Source organism: Opisthocomus hoazin, chromosome Z (assembly GCF_030867145.1).
Source record: "Opisthocomus hoazin isolate bOpiHoa1 chromosome Z, bOpiHoa1.hap1, whole genome shotgun sequence".
NCBI classification, from domain to species: domain Eukaryota; kingdom Metazoa; phylum Chordata; class Aves; order Opisthocomiformes; family Opisthocomidae; genus Opisthocomus; species Opisthocomus hoazin.
The window spans coordinates 10,093,428-10,115,182 of NC_134454.1; the positions used below are offsets into that span (position 1 = coordinate 10,093,428).

The 21,755-nt window shown below is 43.2% G+C and overlaps 1 protein-coding gene across 6 annotated transcripts in view; it reads left to right on the forward strand.

Moving 5' to 3' along the window:
* Window positions 1-21,755, forward strand: part of ARHGEF28 (Rho guanine nucleotide exchange factor 28) — a 138,007-nt gene that overhangs the window by 113,733 nt on the left and 2,519 nt on the right. For 5 of the 6 annotated variants that reach the window (XM_075447077.1, XM_075447079.1, XM_075447078.1 and 2 more), the window contains 4 exons: window positions 1,120-1,158; window positions 1,247-1,294; window positions 3,070-3,549; window positions 6,498-6,798. In XM_075447077.1, the coding sequence (XP_075303192.1) occupies window positions 1,120-1,158; window positions 1,247-1,294; window positions 3,070-3,549; window positions 6,498-6,798 (868 nt within the window). The remainder of the gene's footprint in view (window positions 1-1,119; window positions 1,159-1,246; window positions 1,295-3,069; window positions 3,550-6,497; window positions 6,799-21,755) is intronic. The other variant, XM_075447080.1, reaches the window with a different exon arrangement.

Consider the following 21,755-nt stretch of genomic DNA (forward strand, 5'->3'; position numbering starts at 1 on the left):
AAGTCCTCTGCTTCTCACAGCAGAGCCGAGCATTTATGTGGCTTGTGGGAGCAGTAAGAAGCGGAGGAGGAGATGAAGATGTGGAGAGCGAATGGAGGGAAATACTGAAGGGAGATAATGAGAGAGAGAGGAGTGGAGGAAATGCTGCAGCTGGTGCTCCCTTTCCCCCTGGCTTGTCTGCGTTGAGCTGTGTTTCATGGCCTAGCCTTTTTCATCTTTATTTTCAGTTATCACAGCTAAATGGAGCAGCTGCTTTGCTCTCTGTGGTTGAAAATGAAACTCAGTAGAGAACTCAGGAGAATCAGAGAGTGAGCAAATATTCCCCAAACCCTCCTCTGCTTATTTGAAAAAGAATCATGAGAAAAATCATAGAGGAAGTCTTTTCAGTGTAGCCTCAGAAGGGATTGTGTTTTATTTCTCCACTGTTCCACTGTATCTTTCTCAGAGGAGCTGTTCTTCTTCTGAAGGGATTATGGGTGGCTTCACCCCGTAAATTTAGAAAGCTTCTTAGGAAAAAGGAGCAGGGTGGAAAGTGTGAAGTGGCTGAGCCTCACTGCAGTGGACAATAGTAACCACGCTGGTGCATTTTGCGGACTGTAGTGGGCACGCAGCCTTTGCTCAGCACCTCTCAGCACATCTAAGGCATTCGCCATAACCCACTAACGTGACTTCTGCTAGCTTCTTGCTACATTAATATCTCTATTTTTGAAGTCTTGTGCTGTTTCATCCTACTGCAAGTAATATAAACCCACTGTGCTGTATACACAGAAGTCTGGTTACTGTATTTCAAAACTGTCAAGTAAACAAAGAATGAATGGAAATGTCTTTTCTGTGTAGCATTAGTCATGAGAGGAATAAAATTGTGGATGAAATATTTTTGTTTTTACAGTTGTGCTTAGAATCTCTAGTGATTTCCACGGAAACCTCAGTGTTGATGAATTATTAGTTTTCATAGGTTATTGCTTGTGCCTTTTTTCGCGTACCCACAAAAAGGTTTGACTCAGCACTGCATGTATTAGCCATATGAATGTCTCCACTAGTTTAAAAAAAAAAAATTACCTAGATGGTAGAATTCTAAAGTTAAAAACTAGTTTTTAAAGCAATGTGTGTTTATTTTAGGGAGGAAGTATGAGTTTCCCAGGATCTACAGGGACAGAGGTGAGTTTATTTAAACCCCAGACAGAATGTAGTAACTATTTAGGTAACAGTGGTCAAACCTTTGAAAATCCTTGTCTTTATCTTCTAGATTGTACAAGCAATCCAGAACTTAACCCGTCTCTTGTACAGCATACAGGTGACTATTCCATTGCTAACTTTGTAGAGTAATTAGTTTATATAATTTACTTTGTAAGGTTTGTTTTCATCTTGCCCTGCTCTTAGACATTACGTCAGTGCATACTTATAACTATTGACTGTTGCATAAGTTTTCATGTAACATATTTTTATTCTACATCAGTGGTAGAATAAATCTTTCTTTAAAGAACTGAGTGATAGTTGTTTGGTTGGAGATCAAACCCCTCCCAAAAAAGCGTGTGTGTACAGTCCAGAAATCTAGGGGGGAAGTAAAATAGTGGCTCTAACTGAACTGATGTCATTTCATGTACAGATTTCTGAAATTATAGTTCAAAATACTGAAACATTTTAGTATTTTGTTTGGAATATTCTCGTGGCTACTAGTAAACAGAGCCTCTGCCACTTAGGTAGCAAACTCAATCCATTTTAGATACTTCAATCTCCATAATATTGTTGTGTATGTTCTGTAGGGCCTTAGTCTGAAGTTTTTGCCTCTTCCGTGATAAGTTTGAATATTTGAATTTATTTTTTCGTATTTGGGTGCAGTTTTACAGTTTTATTTTAAAATATTTCATTGGAGAATGTTTAATTTTTAGATCCTCTTGACGTTAGCGTATTTCATAATAATCCTGGAAACCTTGGGCTTAGAAGTGAAGTGGGTTGAAGCAATGTGAAAACAAAATAAAAAGCTTGTAATTCAGGCAAAATTTTTGAAAAATTGAAAAGCAGATAGCTTAACACCAGAAGAGCAATAAAATAAGACTTGGGATTGTGCCTTAATCATTCAGACCATGAATTGGCAGTATAGGTGCAGAGAAATAAGCAGAGGATCCTGCCCTTACCCTTTTTAAAAGCACTGGAACTGACCCAATACTGGAGGAAGAAAAGTGGGAACTGCACATTGCAGAAAGTTAAAAACTCTTTCTGGGGTAACAGGGCTGTGGGAATTCTCTGGGAATGTCTTCTGAAGTAGATTCCCATGTCAGCTCTTGAAGACAGGCTGTGCAATAAGTGCCTCAGCAGATTTGGGGCTTTCTTGCTTTTCTTTCTTCTTAATCCAAGCTATTTATTTTTGTGTTATTGGAGGATGTCACAATCTTTAATGCAAACAATGTCACAAGATCCTTGTGAAGGACAGAATATAGTGCTCTTGCTTGTAAAATAAACTGTTGAAACATCAAAACTGAGATCGGTACTATACAGCAAATTTCTGCCAGCACAGGTATCTCAGTCAGGTGAATGTAGCAGTACAGTCCTGATGACATGGCTATGTTGGCAGGTGCCTGTAGGAGTGATGTTAGTAGGGGTGTGCTGTTGCAGATCAGCAATGAGAGCCTTAGACTTGGAGTGAGCTGGAAACAGTATGGTTTTATCTGTACAAGCTACATCTGTGTTAGGAATACTTTATTGAGTGTAGCATTTCCAGTGCCTTAATGCCCCCTTTAACCATGAAAAATAATTTTTCGTATGTGTCTTAACATCCTCTGACAGAACAGGACCCCAGCTGTAACTGAAGTGCATATGCACAGCTGTAACATAAACCTGAAGCTGTGTTGAAAGTGCTCGAAATGGTTGAGTGCTTTGAGAAAAGTTTCTTGGTAAAGACATGAACATGGACTTTTCTCTGCTTGCATAAGGAATAACTTCCCAAAAAGCATGAAGCGCTGGTATTTTGGGAGGTTGAAGCATTTTTGCATAATGCTTATAAGTAAAAATACAGAAATGGATTAATGCTAATATTTACGCATTTGTGTCTGATTTTGTTGTGGTGTCTAGGCAGCACTAGCTATCCAGGACAGCCACAGAGAGCTCCATAGGTTACTCCTGCAAGAGAATGAGAAGACTGGTCGAGGCCATGGTTCTCGGCTAAACATCCTCCTGGAACAAGAAAAATACCGGAATCTGGAAAAACAAAGGGTGGAGCTGGCCAACATCCACAAACTGAAGCAGCAGTTCCAGCAAGAGCAGCAGCGATGGCTGCGTGAATGCGAGCAGCGGGAGCGGGAGCAGGAGGCGAGGGAGGGCCGGCTGGGGCAGCGGGAGCGGGAGTGTGGGTACCAGGAGGAGCTGCTCAAGAGGAGCCGACACGGGCTGGTGCTGCAGCTCCAGGAGTACCAGCAGAGCCTGGAGAGGCTCCAGGAGGGACAGAAAATGGTGGAGAGAGAGAGAGACAGTGTGGAAATGCAGAAGAAGCTCCTCTGGCACTGGAAGCACGGTCGGCAAAGTAGCCTGTTGTCATCCACAGGGAGCTACGAGGTGTGTGGTTCCCTGCCATAATTATATCCTCAACTGCAGACCTAGGGAGAGTTTCCTTGACAAATAGACTAATGCTTCTGGGTTTGTTTGGTTGGTAACCTAACAAGTGAGCATGTGGGAAGCTGAAGTTCAGGCATATCCAAGGGCTTTGCCTGAACCTCGTGAAGTTTAACCAGGGGAAGTGCAAAGTCCTGCCCCTGGGAAGGAACAGCCTCATGTATCAATATATGCTGGGGGCCACGCAGATGGAAAGCAGCTTGGCAGAAAAAGACCTGTGGGTCCTAGGGGACACCAAGTTGAACATAAGCCGACAGTGTGACCTGGCCACAAAGAAGGCTGATTGTCTACTGGGCTGCATTAGGCAAAGTATTGCTGGGAGGTCAAGGGAGGTGATCCTTCCCCGCTACTCTGGCCACACCTGGAGTGCTGTGTCCTGTTTGGCTCCCCAGTACAAGAGAGACATAAAGCTGTGGGGTGGGGGAGGTGAAAGCAAGGAATGGGTGTCCAGTGAAGGGCCACAAAGATGTTTGAGGGACTGGGGTATTTCTCCTACGAGGAAAGGCGGAGACTGTTCTGCCTGGAGAATAAAAGGCTGGTGAGAGTTCTTATTAATGTATATAAATACCTAAATGGAGAGTGTAAAGAGGACGGAGCCAGGCTCTTTTCGGTGGTGCCCAGTGACAGGACCAGCAGCAATGCGCACAAACAGAAACACATGAGCTTCTCTCTGAACATCAGGAAGCGCTTTTTTCCTGTGAGGGTGACCAAGCACTGGCACAGGTTGCCCAGGGAGGTTGTGGCATCTCCGTCTTGGAGATATTCAAAAGCTGTTTGGACATGGTTCTGGGCAGCTTGCTCTGGGTGGCCCTGCTTGAGCAGAGGAGTTGGGCCATTTCACCTTTGGAGGTCTCTTCCAGTCTCAGCCATTCTGTGATTTTAAGCTGGGGGCCATGCAGAAGCCAAACTCAGAGTAATGGGTATTAAATTGAGAAGATGGAAATTACGAGTATCTGTGTTTTATTCTGCTTTGCTTCTGTGTTTGCAAGATATGTTGTGTCTCCTGCCACTTGTAGGAAAGATGAGTTATTGTAATGCTTGGAGCACGTAAAGCTTTTAGTGAAGTCTTTGGCTGCTGTCCTTGTTCTTGGACAACAGCACTCGCTCCAGTGAGGAATAGTGGCTGCTCTAGGAGTGGGAAACGCCGTACTCCCATGAACCCTATGTGTCAGACCCTGCTATCCTGCTCCCTTGAAACAAGCAGCCCCTTAGGGTAAGAGGTTGGTGGGTGGCTCCATCCCTGACTGTACATGCAATTTGAAGTGGCTCTGAAGCTGCTTAAGCATTTAATACTAAAAATGAAGAAGTTTTTGTTGAGGGTGAAGGATAGAGGCAGACTCTCAACTCAGCTGTCTGGTGCTCACCTGCAAGGTGACCTGCCTCTAGTCCCTTCTTTGGTGGGTACTGTCGTGATTCCATTACTGTTCTCTAAAGCACCTGAAAATCAAAACATTTTGCCTTGCTTTTCCATATATTGAAAGCTCACTAACCCAAACAGCTTTTTTTTTTCCCCTCAGATTTTCGTTTTCACAACAAAATCTGTAGAGCCTTTCTTCAGGCCATCACCTCCCTAGTTTTTCAGCTGGCAACTGACCCATAACGGGCAGTGGCTGTTCAGCATCTAAGCCTATGCCTGCATGAGAGGTTGAAGGATTGGCCTCTGACCTCCTCGTTTTCATCTGGCTTTTGTGAACACCGTGTGAACATGACTTATCCATATATGCTTGCCCAGCCCAAACAGCAAAGGCACTTCTTGCTAGTATAGCTTGTGGTACAATTGTGACTTGTTTGACAGTGCTTAAGAAGTGGATGATAAAACCAAAACTAAACTTGCCCATGAGCTTTAATGGATGGGGCTTCTGAAATACTTTGAGGAGATCAAGCTGAAGGATGATAGTCTGATGCAGGAATGGCCAGAATCGCACAGACGGAGAGGCAAAATAATGGAAAGCTGAATGTCAAAGGGTAGTAGTTCTTAATCTAATATTTCACATGTAAGACAACTTACATTTTTATTTCAAGTAAATTGCATGGCTCTGGATGCATTCCAGGCCTTGGAATTGTCTTTGTCCTGTGTTTCCCACTACCATACTTCTTGCAGAGCTGGCAGAGTGGTTGCCAGTCAGCCAGTATTCCCAGCCCAGTGTCTTTACCATTACACTGAATCTAGCTAGTTTTGGATGGCTAAACCTTGCAGTAACTCACACGGCTACTCCTGCTTTTTTGTGAGCTCAGCCTTGATAAACACCTCCAGGGATGGAGTCTTTGCAGGAGTTGCATATTCAGCCACTGGGAGCCAAGGCTGCTGAATGCTGTTTGTCATCCCCATTTTGACCACTGCAGTCCTGGTCTCTGTGGTTACCTGTCTACGTGAGGTACAGTGTTATTTTTGGATTGCAGTGTACACAGATTTACGTACATGAAGTGGTACCTCGTTGAGCCATGGGGCAAAATACTAGCATTCTGAAAGCAGTCATCAGAGCTCAGTGCATCCCAGATAGTGGCCCTTTGCTATTTGCAATTGCTATATTTGCTATTTCACAATCATCACTGAGTTTTCCTGTGTTTTGAGAGGAGCTGAGGCAAAATATACTAGGTTCTCACTGTTTATTCCTGAACCCACATCCAGTTTAACATGTTTTGAGGGTAACTTCTGGGAACTCAAGTGACTATTTGCTATGAATCCCCATTCTGTCTGGCAGTTAATTTTATGTGTACTGGTATGAGGATTCTTCAAGATGATGCTTACAGTCATATGGTGTAGTTTTGGGTAGTCCTGTGAGGAGCAGGGAGTTGGACTTGATGATTGTTATTCTAAGATTCTGGTGCTGGACTAAGGTGAAAATTCTGTTCTCTGTTGTGTTTTTTTTTTTTCTCCTCCTCTTCTGCAGATAATGGGACATAATCAGTCGGACACATTACATGGCGAAAATACATTCTACTTAAATGAAGCTGTAGTGTGTGTGTCTCTAAGCAGTCTCAGCAGATCAGATTCTTCTCTCGTTTATGAGGATGGTGTGTATGGTCTGAACATCTCAAATTCTGATATAGCAAGGACTAGTGAAAATCAGGTGGACCTTGAAATGGACACTTCTTGTCAGCCAACATTAACCAGTGCACTGTGGAAGTCCACTGGTCCTTACCAGCAGATGTCTTTTTCCTGCAAAAGCAACAAGGATGCCTTTAATAATGGTAATTAACACTTTATTTAATTAACAAGTAGTATGGGCAGTTTGCCGTCTCTCAGAATCAATAGTCCTAGGAACAAAGACAGCTTGGTAGCAGTGGAAACAACAGATTTTGCTAAAACAGTTGCATTCCACTTTGCAAGCTTGTTGAGAGTAGGTGAGAAAGCAAGCAGGACAGAAATACAGAAAACTTTTGAAATAAACCACAAAAGCCAGTTCGTGTCTGCATAACAGTACTCAGAATGTTCTCTCCAAATCCTTTCCCAGTGCTTTTTTACTTGTTGGGGGTTTTTTTGCGAGCTGAAGGTGCTGTTTCTGTTTCAAGTGCCTTTTATTGCCTGTTTGAGAACATACATGCATTACTTGATGATTTCTGGTTATAACAGTTTTTGATTTACCATCTTAAAATGATAGTCTGTGGTCAAACACCCTCTTCTTTCTTCATTGGGAATGAAATGAAAATATCTTGAAAGACTCTGTAGTTGTGGAAAGAAAATTACATCTCTTCTAAGGGATAATATGATCTCTGACAATAAGTTTCTGTGTTAGTAAAAGTAGCTCTTACTGCATTACCTTTCTTTATTGTATTTTACCAGAATCCTCAAAGATATGTAGTTTGGATGGCAGTTACTGACAGTAGCTACTAAAATGAGTGGAAGAGGCTACCTGTGTGAGCACTGCATTGCAGTGAAAATTCCCTGGACTTAAAAACATGCTAGTGAGAAACTTTATCTGGGTTTTATTTCTCATGTTGCACAATGCTAGTTTTGATCTGACTTGGTGTCTTCATTCTTTCATTATTGTGAGAGCTGTAGAGCAACATGTAAAAACACAGGAGCAATAAGTCTTAGGGGGCAACGATGTGCTTTTGATGCAATAGATTAAGTAATGTGGTGGGATTGGTTATCCTGCACAAACGAAATTCAGGTGAGAAATGGCAAGTCAACACTGCAGCAGTGCCCAGGCTCCCTTTTTTCTGCAGCTGGCAGTGCAGAATGATTTGACTTCTCACAACAGCTGCATGCAGGTCAGGCCACGGCAAAGGCCAGTGGGCAGCAGGATCAGAAGTTGAAAGAAATCATACACAGGTACAATGATTTTTGATTGTCTAAGGTCAAATCTTGAAGTTGTCAAAATAAAAAAAAGTTCTTGATTAAACAACTGCCTCCTTAGTACTCCTTGCAGTGTATTAGGCAGGCATCCACTACAGCCTTACTAGTCCTTGGTACATGGATTGCCAAAATAGCATTTTGTAATCAAAGGTAGGGCAGGCTCATCTTATCACCAAAATCAGCAAACCAAGCTGATGAGTAGAAGAGGTTAATATTTCTAAAAATGCCTAAATAATTAGCCAGGTGAAACTTGTTCTAGTTTGACTGAAGTTGTCATTTTAGTAGTAAGTTAGCTAAGCTTGTGCAAATTTGAAAAGGAACACACATGTGGGTTTAAACCTCTCGAAAGTGGATTAGCTTGCACTGGCAAACATTCAGGTGCAAGCTAACCAGGTACTTTCTACTGAGCCCACATGAGAGCGTCTGGTTTAATTAAACTGGCTTGTACCAGTTTAATTGCACTGATTCTCAGATAAGCTGGTCGAGCTTCTGTATGCAAAGATGCCCTTCACCCACAAGGGCCGGCTCTGTGTTCAGCTGCTGTCACTGCATCTTGTGTAGACGTTTGTATCTTGCCCTGGCAACAGTGCAGCCTGGGGACCAGCACTGTCTACAAAGCCTGCCCAAGAAGTAGAGCAGTAGGCTCATATAAGTGCCTCTGGCTAAGTCACGTCCGTAAAATGTGCAGCTTCTGCCTTGACTGAGTCACAAGGCACCTTTGGCAGAGGAGCACAGCAGCTCCTTGCAGCATCGTGATGGTGCTGCGAAGCCCCCCTGGCGCGTTGCTACAGCAGGCAGAGCTGGGAGCCTCCCCCCAGAGAGATGTGCCATCACACTCCACAGTTGCGTTTGTGGTCCGGAGGGTGACAAGTATTTTATGCTCGGATAGTGCAGTGCATGAGTCTGCATGATTCAGGCTGGCTTCTGTCATGCATCAGGAGCCACTGTATGGGGAGTGGGGAATGAGAAGAACGCGAAACTTCCCCCTGAAAGACAGATGGCATCTGAAGGCCCAGCAAATGGCTCTGCACATGGAAATGAAGTAAATCACTGGTTCGTAAGCAATGTGAATCAAGCTGAGCGGTAGGAACATTTCATACAAGGAAGCTGATTTGCTTTTTGTTGGGTTTTTTTGGCCATGCTTTTTCCCCAGAGAGTTCAGCAGAGTTTAAGAAGGTCTCTGACCTTGTGCCTCCGTTTCCTGACACCTCTGCAGGGTATAGTCAGTTCCAATCACTGTGAAGGAAAACCAACAGAGATGCAATGAGACAAAGACTAGAAAGAATTTGAAAGTTAGCTGAAACTTTTAATATTTTCATGTGGCTGAATGTCTCATGACATTTTCCTGCGTTTTTCAACCGGCTCTATGTATGAAGTTTCATAGTAATTTTTCAAAAATATTCCTAAGTAATAATTCAAAGTAGAACTAAGAAACAAATATGGAGTATGGTTTACTGGAAATAGCCACATACCAGATACATACAGGATCAGATCTTGCATGGAGTAAGTTTTGTGTGTACACAAAAGGAATTTCTTGGGTTTGATTAATTTTCCTGGAATTACTAAGCATGCTGTAAGAAGTGTGGTCTGTCAAAAAAACCTTAAATTGTTTAATGACGAGCACCACCTGAACGTGTTGTCAAGGAGTTAATCATGCTGCATTCTACCATATGTAAAGTACTACGCTATTTAGCTTTGTAAAACAGCTACATTCCTCCAGTGGATAATTTTCCATTCATATTTTCAAAAGTAAGACATACGTCTCTTCACATAGCTAGCATCATGATTATATATCATTGTTTTATGCGTATGGGAGGGAACTTTACTGAAGACCTTGGGGCAAGTTCCCACAAAGCTGAAACTGGCACAAGTACACTCGCTGGAAAAGGTGTGTCAGTCAACAGGAGGAAAACATGATTGAAAGAAAAATGTGTTAATGCTTTACACTAATGGTTATGAAATTATCTGCATGAAAGAAGACAAGTACTTTGGCTAATTAGGAATCAGGGGAAGTATAGGTTTTGTGTCAGACTAGACTGAGAATTGAATAAATCACTCTTGCATTTAATTGACAGGTCAGGTTAACTAGCCAAAGTGATGCCTAAGGATTTACCTATGGATTCACCTCTTTGATTTCAGGAATCAGTGCAATTTTAATTCTTTTAAGCTTTGAATTGAACAGCATTGTCGTTGGTAGCGCCTTTAATTTTTTTTTTTTAATTCAGATATTGTAGCTACAGGAATAGAGTTGAAAAGTGATAGATCTGGAAAACTGCACTGCAGCTTGATTGTGGGAAGGTTTTTTCCACAGGCATTTGCAGTGTTAGCATTAGGGATCTTTATGCATGATGTAGTGAAAAATATAGTTTACATCTTTATGGGGAACATAGAAAAACCTGTGATCTCCATAAACAGCCAAATGCAAAACTAGGGAGCAAAAATAGAGCTCTATTTGACTAATGTAATTTCAATCTTTTTTAAAGGACAGAAGCTTGTACATATACGCATGTTAGCAAATGAGATAGTTTGATTTTGGCAAAATAATCCATTTATAGTGATTTTCATCAAAGAAAGTGATTGTGAGAAGTTTAAAATACTCAATTTGCAATAGAAAAAGCAAAACCACCAGAAACAATGTATAGCATCCTATAATTCCTTTTTTTCCTTATTCTTTATAAGAAATTCCCTTCGTAATCCTTAAGGCAGATTGTGTTAATGCTGATTGCTCTATTGAACCTATGCGTGAAACTGTAGATCCATTCATTTGTTGTAGTTTCCCATTGGTAATTGAGAGGAGGTTTAGAACAACACATTGTTTTTTGTCTACCTTAAAATTGGTTACAGCGTAATGACATTGCATAAAAGTACCTGCGTATGTTTGCATTGGGGAGGTGGAGAATGGTGCTGTGTGGCCCTGGCTCTTTTCTCGTCTTTGTGTAAGATGAATTTGTTGCTGTCAGAAGAGGTATACAGTATAAGGCAGATGCAAGTGTGATAAAAAACAGGTGAAACATGCTTAGCACTGCAGTGTTAAAAAGCCATCCGAAGATACACAAGCTGTTTCCCTGTGGTTCCAAGTCAGCACAGGATTTTGGCAAGGGGTGAAGGTCAGTAACTCAGGGCCTTATTCAGATAAGCATGGCTATTGCTGCCAGTGCTGGAGGTGGTCCATGGTATCCCACATTGAGGACTTTATTGAATAAGATGGCTTTCATCGCTTGGGACCTGTTAAATAATGACTAGCTCCCACAAAATAAAGGTCATCACGGTTCTTCATATGTGACCATTGTGAGGCCAGCTCCTTACCACCTGCGGAATGGCATGTGAAGATGCTTTTTTTCCTATTCTGAGTTTTTCTGGTGTGTTTCATAGTATTTTTAATAATGCCATTTTTTCACTGTTTGCCATGCACAGGGAGCAAATTCTTTCTGTTGCTCTTGAGAAGAGGGAAGTAGGGAAATCTTTTAGAAGTAAAGGAAAACATGACTGTTGAGGTCCTAGTTTGTCAGGGAGCCTCCTGAGCAGATGTGATGTTTTGAGCTACTTTAAACTTTTTGTCTTTTTTAATTGACTAGATGCCAAACTGAGAATATGCAAATAATTCCAATTTGCTCTTTCTGTGTTCAGTGTATCCCTTCTGCTCTTAACATGGGTGCCTGCATACGTGAGCACAGAGCCCATTCAGTGCTCAACATAAGTTATGATGAGAATAAAATGAAATGGAAAGATACAAGAACACAAGGCCGAGTAACATCAGCACGACATCTCCCAAGTTCAAAATCACATCAATTTATTAGAACAAGTAAGATCTTACTTTTAACTCTGCAACAGATGATGGCAAATTTGCCTCCCCTCCTACCACAGAACACCGAGTTTTGTGTTCTGACGTAAGACGTCAGTGTCTGTGGGATACTTGGTGGAAGTGAATCACAGGGGAAGTATTTTTTTTCCTCTTGGGAATAACACTGCCATTTGTTTAAAGCAGATGGCAAAAGGGATTAAATCACATGGCAGTGTGATACCAAAGTAAAAAAATACGTTGTTATACGTCATCTGCAATTAGTGTATTTCAAGTAATGCTTGCTTTTCAGCTCTGGAGTGCTAGGGTTTTGTAGTTCTGTTACTAATTTTCTCATCTCAAAATACTTTTTCTCATTTCTGAACGTAACCACAGTAGATGCAGCAGTATTACATAACCTTTTAATTAAGGCAGTTAATGATGTTCTGGTTTTATTTTGTACGCTAATGTAAGCACAGAATTTCCTGTGTAATGCCTGTCTGATTTTATTCTTTCTAATATCTTCTAATTTAGAGCTCATTCATTAGGAAAGAAGTTTAAAACAGTGCACATCTTTAAGGTGACAAATGGAGTGAAAAGGTTGTCCATCCCTGTCTTTTCAGGTACCACTGATGTTGGTGTAAATCTGCACACCATACTCAGGGTTTCATTGCCTGCAGATTTCTGACACAACAGGATGATGGCCAAATCTGTCACATTTTCCCCATATTTACTGTTCCAGCAACTTCAATGCAATGTTTTTTTGAAGTCAGTGGAATTACTGGTACCAATGAAACTGGAATGGTTTGGACCATATCTCTCACACACAGCTTTATTCTTTGCTTTGGTAAGGTTGTTATAATAGATGTGGATTCCAGGGAAGTAGAAGGAAGGAAAGGAGCACGTTTCAAAGCAGAAGACCCTGTGCAGGGGGTCTTTTGGCAGACAGCTTGTTTGTAGTGAAGCAGCTCCAGCTCAGGGTTATACAGAGCTGTCACTTCGGCAGAAGGTCCGCAGGGAAAGAGGTGATCGCTCGGCAACAGCAGTCACGAAACAGGAGTCCTGCTAGTTGTTGTTTGATGTCAGGAGGAGACCTTGGGAGGTCTGTGTTTTCCTCAGGTAATGTGGTCTGTGGGTGGAGACCAGGTTGTGTGCGCTGCTTTAGTACATTAAAAATGTTTTGTGTATGTTTTGTAATGGAGTTAGAGCCTGAAATAGATGCAGAAGTATGAATAAATAATGCATCCTAATGGCTGGGAGAAGCTGTTTATGGATGATCAAATTTTGCAAGATACAAAGTATGCAAACACACCCTGTAAAATCATGTAGCTGAATCACCAAGTGTATCTGTCTGGCTTATTTTGAAAAATACAATCTCATTTTAATTGTTTAGCATAATACTTTATATATTGCAGAAAATGGCCTGTAGCATGTTGTGTGAAAGTAATGAAGTCTTAGTAATATGAAATGTCCTCAGCAGCATCTGCTGTTAAATATTTATTGAGAAACCAGGGAAGATTGTCTGTCTTTTTCTGGCATTCATCACAGGAGCACCCAGTTGCCTTACACATAAATTATATTGGCCGTAGCCAAACTGCTAGAGGAGATTCCATGGAGTATCTTGTTCTGCCTCCCCAGATACTATAGAAAACTTTCCTTTGGGTGTAAATTTTTGGTGGGGCAGTAGAGGGGATAAGCCTTGGTGCTGGTATGGAAGCTGTTTTTATTTTAATAGGAAGACTTCCAGCTGTCACCTGCTGAGATTCTTTGAGTGTCCCTTGGAAGTTTGGTCTAGAGCTGGAACGTAAATTGTACAAAAATAAATGTGTTTTGGCTGTATTTGTTTAGGGTCCGCCACAGAAGAATCAAAGAAACCTGTGTGCCTTTAAAAGTCATTGAATGTATTCCACGTTAACAAATACGTGACACATAGGGAAACCAGTATATTTGGCGAGGATGAACAGAGATATTTTTTTTTCTTTTAATTGATATTGAGAATTGCAGGATAGTTGTTGCTGATGGCAAGAACTGCAGAGAAGCTGTCTTGTGTGCAGAGGAACTTGCCATTACAGCACAGCAGCAACGGGAGAGGGACAAAGGTCCTAAGAAAGGCTTCTGCATTAAAAACAGGCAGTTCTGAACTGAAGGTGAAAATGAATGCAGGAAGGCGTTTTTAAAACGCAGCGTCACTTTTTTCCTGCTGTGTGTGGGGAAGCGGCGTTCTGTCTGGAGCGGTGGGATGGGACGGGTGCAGAGCTGCAGCGCGTGAAGCGAGGGGGTGGGAGGGCACTGCAGGGAGCTGCACCGAAGCAGAGGCAGGGTCTGCAGAAGCTGTGGGACTAGAGATGAAGAAAACTGTAGTAAAGGCTAGATACAAGGAGACGGTGATGAATTCAGGCTTAAGGGTAGGACCAGTGTTGCTCATAGCAGAGAGAAGTGGGTGCAGAAGAAAGGAAGCTGCATCCAAATACGTTCCGTGCGCTTAAGGAAGGCGCTTGGCTGAAGGGATGAAGGCACATGCTTGTTTGATAATTGTGCTTTTTTCTGGCTTTGATGCACAGTTTTCCATTTAGCTTTTATGCAGGCTGTTTTCACAGGAGTTATATGTTCACAGAGCATTTAGCAAACGATTAAAAAGTGCATCCATTTCAAAATATTTGATCACACCCTGAAACTTCCTATGCTTACGATGCAAAAGTTGGGGAATGTGCAACTTCACGATTTTTACTGTTTTCTTTTTAAAGACTTCAAGAAGCAGACATCAGTGTATATAATTCCTGCCAAACTGACTAAAAATGGATAAAAATGGCGGTGCTAATACTCAAACTGCAGTCAGAAATTAGCAACTATTTCCCTGTGTTTTGAGCTCAGGGGAGAACAAGTATCTCTGTGTCAGATATGAGGCTTCTCTTAGATGCTCACTCTTGCAGTGATGCCCATATTTTTTCCTGCATTAATCAGTAAGCAGCATAGTCTATTGAAGGGTAAGATTGTCATGCAATTGAAATTGAAATTGATTTGAAACAGGTGCTTTACCTTAATTTTTGCTGCTCTAGCCATTCTGTATATTGGCTGTTCGTATTCCTCTGCCACTTACTTTGAGTTTTGATCTCCTCAGCTTCTATGAGTAAGAAGTGATGGATCTGGTTTGTTGTTGGGAAACTACCACATAAAACTGGGGAGTTCAGGAGGAGACTTGGGAGTGTTTTATAAGTGACCTCTCCCTTCTGGCTTTTGTAACAAGAGTTGTGCCCTTCTGCTACTCAGTATTAGCCAAAGTCCAGAGCACACTCCTTTGTGTTGCATCTAAAAGACCGGCCAAAAGCTGGAGACAAAACCAACTGTTTGCCAAGGTCTTTGGTTTAATGTTTATTTCAAAGCAAAATTGTAGTTTCAAAAACAAAACCAAAAAACATCCATAAAATATGAAGCAGAGTTAATCAGCACCATAATGTCTGTCTGTGGTAACGGAGAGCTCAGAAGAATAGTTTTGATGTGTTAATGTCCCCTTTTGTTTCAAAGGGAGTGGATTTATGCGCCAAAGACAGTTTTTTTCAGGGTTAGTGCTAACTGTTTCTGTCTTCTGGAGGGAAGGACAGGAAGCCTAACTGCATTTTTTTTACATGTGGGGTGCAAATTGGGACAGCGGGCAAGAGAAGCATGGGGACGTGCTGGCTGGCGGCAGAAAGGGGAGCTGGTTTCGTCGTGTGCCGACTCTTGGGAAACGCTGTTTGGCTCTGTAACTTTATGGGGTTTCCGTTTCTCCAGCAAACATTGAAGCAGGATCATTGCCCGCTGACCGCGTTTTTTGTTTTGTTTTTTTTTTTTTGCCTTCAGCCTGCTGGCCAGATCCGTCTCCTGGATATTATGGGGTGGGGGGAAACAGTTGCAGCCCTCTCCAGGTACACCCGCACCCAGGATGGGAATAAAGAGGATGCGTGTTTTCCCCATGCTTCCCCGCCGTTGTTGTCAGCGGACAGGCAAGCCCCTGTGAGAGAGGTGCCCTGAGCCGGCAGCTGGTCACGCTCCCCGCAGTCCTTTGTAGGAAGGGTGTTCTTGGGGTTTTATGGTTATTTTCTCTTGATCATTTGAGTGCAGCTGTGTTTAATGAGCTGGAAAAGAAGTAGGTCAATAAAACATGTGTTCGTTGTTAGCAGAATACCTGTTGGACCATGTGTGTGTCTGTAATTGACCATCTAAAGCTTCAAAGCTTAGCGCAAAGACAATTTAATAGGGATTTCATACCTAAATAAATTAATATTAAGCAGAAGCAGACAGCTGTCAGGCAGTGTGCCCTGCCAAGGTGAGACTGTGGATATTTAATGCACAGACAAGTTATGATTTCAAGTCAGACCTATTTTTAAGTCTCTCTTGTGGATATGCATTAAAAAACAGCATGCCAGAAAGAGTTTAGAAGCCGTGTTCTTTAAAGCCAATACAACTGATAACATAGCCAGGTTAAATTTTTAGATTATTTCAACCTAGGGGCATGCTATGAACTTGATGTTAAAGTGGTATCAGTGGCAGTGTGTGAGCTTGAGATGTTTTTAAAATCTTTTCTTTGATAACACCAGTGTGAAAAATAGTGTGTTTGCTGGGCTTTAATAAAAGAAGAGACAGCTGCATTATCATGTGGCCTCAAAACGTGGAGCTTTAAGACAAGTATGAAATAAATGAGTTGCAACCATTATGGAGCTTTATGATAAAGCGGTTTCAGTGGAATAAATGTAAATTTTGTCCTGGCCAAGAATTTGGTCCAAAATCTCTAGACCAAACTTCTCTAAAGAATTATGAGGCAAAAACTGAATTGTGTTGTTTTACCTAAGCCAACAACTAAACGAAGAACAGAAACGTGCAGAATAACGGCATTTCCAGTAATTTTATCATGATCAAAAATCCAAAGTACAGACGTGAAGAAGAGTTATATTGCAGACCTTATTCATCATAGGCTTTGCAGTCTTTCTGTTCTCTGTCTTGTAACAAAAAAAATGCACCAAAAGTGGATGAGACTAATGAACGTAGGATCTGTTACGATCTAATTGCTCATCTGCTTTTTGTGAAAAGACCTCTTATTCATGAAGGTTCTTGTTTGCCTAAGGAATGCAGCTGCTGCTTTTTCACGTGGTTGGGCTTGTTAAAAGTAAATAGCAGTATTAAAATTCTCAGATTGATTTCCTGCCTTATTCAGTCAGCTGGGAAATTGATTAGGCTCCTCTTTCCTTCGTAGCTTCAGGGTCAAAATATTTTTCCCGGTGTTTTTTGAGACCTGGTACCAAATTCAGTTCCCGCCGTGGAATCAGCTGCGTGCGCACTGAGATGTGAAGGCCCAGTTTCTCCATGGTATTGGAGAGTTCCATTCCCAGTGAAACTGCTGGGAACTGTCCCCAGATCCTCGAAGCTTATAGAGGCCTTTTACATACGAAGCGGCGGCAGCGGTGTGCTGGCTGCTCAGGCCGAAGGGCCACGCTGTCCGGGCAGGTCCGGAGCTGCCGAGTGGCGTTGCCTTTCCACCACCAACCATCAGCTCCATGAACAACTGAGCCTGCGGTATGGAAAACCCATCGCAAATTGGGGAAGTCTTACTAGGCACTAAAAAAAGCAATTGAAACTGACCATAGTGCCTTTCACTGGGAAGAAAGGGAGAGAGGCTGAGGTGCCTGGAGTTCCCTGGGGAATCGGCTGTAGGAAACACTGGGAGGCATCATTAGAGACAAAGAAGTGCCGTGGGATTTGCTGGTGGGGACTTCCCGTCACCCTCGTGGGAGTTAGGCTGCTGTTTGCTATTGAACTGTAATGGCAAGTGAGTGCCTGTTACCCTTGAATTCCTTTGAATATCGCAGACCTGGTAGACTTAGCGCTGGTTTTTAGGTGTCTGCTTGTGCTTTGCATTATGCCTGAGTGCCAGTGGGGGGATTAAATACAGCAGCTCTGCCATTTCAAATAGCTTTGGCCTGAAGTTGATGTGTCAGCTGTCAGTCCAGATGAACGTGGTATAAAAACTGGTACCAGTTATTATAAATACATGGTAAAACCAAACCCTAGCTCTATAATAATTTTCAGAGGAGTAACAGTTTAGAGAGTCTTTAACATCTTTGTTGCTGAAAGTGGCATAAATCTCTCTTCATTTATGTAAAGAGGGCCAACATGTGACACGAATCTCTGAAAGTCACAGCAAATTAGCTGAGTGTGTATATGCAGTTTCTGCAAAATTCATGTGGTGAGTTCCCTCCAAACCTCCTGTCCCTTTTTGGGGGGTTTTCTTTTTTTTTTTTTTTTTAACAGCTGGGAACAAAAAAACCCCAAGTATCCAACCCGTCCTGACCTCAGAGGTGACCCAGCTTTGAGGAGGAGTTTGAACCAGAGGGCTCCTAAGATCACTTCCAACTTGAATTATCCTGTGATGCTGTGAAATTAGGGTCAGAACCGAAGGGGGGAAATCAAGGGTTTTCTACTAAAAACACAGAGACCTGAGAGGGTTTTTTGCCTGGAGTGTTTCCTAGTGTCTCCATGATGTCTTCCTGTCCTTCCCATAATCATCACTGTGGGCACTCCAGGCTCACCTGAAGAGCTCTGATCCTCGAGGGAGGGAGAGGAGGGGTGAAGGAGAAAATCCCTGGCCTTTATTTGATGTGGAAGTGCTTACATCCTTTGACAACAGACAGAGGGTGAGAATCAGTGTGACTAATGAGTTGTTTACTTGGCTTTTGTATCCCTCCTCCCCAGGAGCATGGGCTGCGTTAGTTTTGGTATGTTCTGATCTCGGATTCCTGCAGATGCCATTTCTTTGTCCTTCACCTTCCCAGCAGTTTATGCGATGCCGATGGTCCTGCCTCTTAATGCTACAGGAAGGGCAGGGTATGGTATTCAGGATGCGGAATGCCGCTTTTTTTCCTTTCCTGTACAATATTAGCATGTTTTTCGCCAGGAGCTGTCGTTTCTCTGAGTTTGCACCCGGACACCGTTTGGAGAACTGAGGTCCCCTTAGAAACTCTCTTGAAAGCTGTCCCCATGCGCTGCAGGCCTGCAGTCTGCCATTATGTTTAGGTTGCCTAGAAAATTGTTTTGGGGAAGTGGAGTGTCTCTCTGCAGTTTCCTGATACCTGTCCTCATGGTACTGGAGCTAAACTCATGTCATGGAAAACGGGGAAAAAATTGGATTTGTTTTTAATGTTGGATTTGGCAGTATGTATCCATGTGCATGAGACGATTTGTGATTTTTTCCAGGATTTATTAAACAGTCTCTAACTCCTTTTGAGAATATTGGTGGAGAAGCCAACAGGGAATGCCTGTTTTTTCTTTATTTAATGAAATGGTCTCAGCTGAGATAAAAAGGAGAAAAAGCTAGACTGAAGTGGCATTTTGTGCTGTGGTGTGGCACCGCTGGGCTGAACAGGCTACGGAGCCCCAGAATGTTGAAGTGCTGTCACAGATCACCTAATGCTTGTCCTCCAGCCTCAAGCACATCCCTCTTCGCTGGGGAGTTTGATGAAACCAGCACTGAAATTTCGACTGGATTTTTGTGGTCTGCCGTTCGGTTTTGTCTAGGGTGTACATGATGCAGCTGTGGATCTGGCGTTACCTGGAGTCTTGTAGGAGAAATAAATTTTGCATAACTGAGAAGCAGTTGAAGGGTGTTTCAGTTTGCACGTAAACTCCAGGGTCTGCACGCAGCGAGATGCTGACAGCCCTTGGCTGCTGCAGAGGCGGCAGGGAGCAGGGACCTGGGAGTCTCACAGAAGACCCTGTGGAAGGGTCTGAGCTGCAGCTCAGCTTCGTTAAAGCTTTGGAAATCTAGGAGTATTTTGTGCACTTACATAAACAGGAAGGAAAAATTGTGTTCCTTAGGTCTAAATGAGCAAGAGGAAGGCTGTGGCCAGGTGTGGTCACCTTTGCTTGTCCTTGGTGTGCGAGGGGTGCAGGATCAGGGCAGCGGGCAGATACCAGCCCAGGCAGGAGGGGTGCAGGCAGGGGCGGTGGGAGCTCTTTGCTGGATGCTGGTGATGTGGGTGCTGGTCTGGTGGGCGCGCTGTTGAGCTGAACAGAGCCTGCCCGAGCATCACTCGTTGGGATGGAGGAAGAAAAGATAAGTAAATGCTGAATTTAAAGAAAGGGAATAATACAAAACGCGTTTTGTGGCTGGTGTTGGTAGGTGAGTTACAATCACTATGAATGAGGCTCGTAACAGGCTGATGGTCCTTGTTTACCTGGCTCTTGATCCACACGGAGTTCTGCCTGCCAGCCGCAGCGCAGCAGAGGACAGGACTGGAGAGGGGCTGGGGAGGTGCCCGTGGGTGCCCCGGCTGCCTGGGGAGCACAGGAGAGCTTTCTGGCTGTCTCTTTCCAGTAACAGCCCCCTTCACCAGCCCTTCTCTGCCATGCTGTCTGCATGCATCATCGGTTTGCTTTACTTTTTTTTTTTCTTTTTTTCTTTTCAGCATCCTCAGCTCTCGGAGTTCTGTAGCAGGCAGGAGCTGATGCTGTCAAGGCTGGTTCAAGAGGGTTCTCCCCTGTTTTGCGAGAGCATATAAAGGGGAGTATTTCTCCCACCATTCTCCTGCTCAGGGCCAAAGGCAGCTGGTTTACTGGTGCTGTGCTGGGGAGCTCAGGGGAGGCTTCTTGGCAGCTGTTGCTGCTCTGCATAACAAGAATCGGTGCTGGCTGGCAGATCGGTCCCCTTTCCCCTCTCTCCCTTTACCTGAGGCTGTTATTACCAGTTCTGGCATTTCTTCCGCCCTCCCTGAGTGCTGCCGCCTGCGATGCCAGCTGGTCTCCTGGCTTCCAGCATGGCACTGGGCAGGGAGGCAGCAGGCAGCCTCCGTTGCCAGCAGGCTCGGTACGTGGGCCTGGGGACACATTGTGCTTTTATTAGGCAGAGCCTGTGTTGAGTGCCACCCGAAGCGCAGCCAAAACCAGCCTCTTCCCTCCTCCATTGGATTAGGAACAACCTTTCCAGCCTGAGAGGCCACTCATCACCCCAGCGGCAGCTGGGCTCTCGCCTCCTGGGTTCTCTCCTGCTGTTCAGGTTCTCCGGATGCAACAGGGGAGAAAAAAAAAAAAAGGGGGGGGGGGGGGCAAAAAAAGCAGCTAAACTAGTGATAAATCATTTATTTTGATAGTGACAGAATCTGATTTGTTTTTCCAGAACGCTGACGGTTTCCACTGCTTAGCTCTGCTGCTTAGAGTTGTAACACTTAACGAGAAATGGTTTGGAAACAGCTACTGTTTTAATTGGTGAAGCAATTACTGCGTAGGTGTTTTTTTTTATGGTGGAAAATAACTGCATGTAAGGTGTTTCTCTTTCTTTTCTGGTTTTTTTCAAATTTGTAATTAGGCTTCCCCAATTATGTACTTCGTAAACTTTGGAAACAGATCTTTCAAACAAGTGCTTACTGCCTGGTATTCTTATGCACATGACTTTGTTAAGGTGAATAGACTCACAGGACTTAAAAGGAATACTGATGTGGGTAAGATTACCCTGAAATGTAAGTGTTTAGAGGTTGAGGGCCTTTCACTTGTAGGGCTCTTTTTCATAAATAAATAAAACTGGAGTATCCAGTTTCCATAAAGAAAAGCAGACATAGGTTATTTCTGGTTTCTTCTGTTGCTGCAAATTGTAATCTTTTTGTAATATGGCTATCAAAAAGGAATAAGTGCAGAAGTCATCTTTGACAAAGCAGGGCTGTTCGAGCAAGTTAGGCAGTCAGACCCTGCTGTGTTACATATTGCAAATAACTCACCTGCAATCACGACTTACTCTGGATTTTCATCAAGACCAAAACTTGATCCTTTAAATCCAGCGTAAAACAGTAAAAGAAAGGGAATTTTGGATTGATTTTCTTAACATCCTGTGTCCTCCCACTATGACCAAGCACTGCTTGTGTGTACATCCCTTGCCCCTGCAGTCTCAGCAGCAGGTATAACATACCTGTGGCTTATGCTGGGAGCCGGAGCCCCAAAGCCTGTTTGCTCCCCTCGTCTGTGTGAATATCAAAGAGGAGAAGACGCTGAAGGCAGAGGCAAGTGATACATGTGTTCCCACATGCCCATCGCACCATCATCTCCCACCGCTCC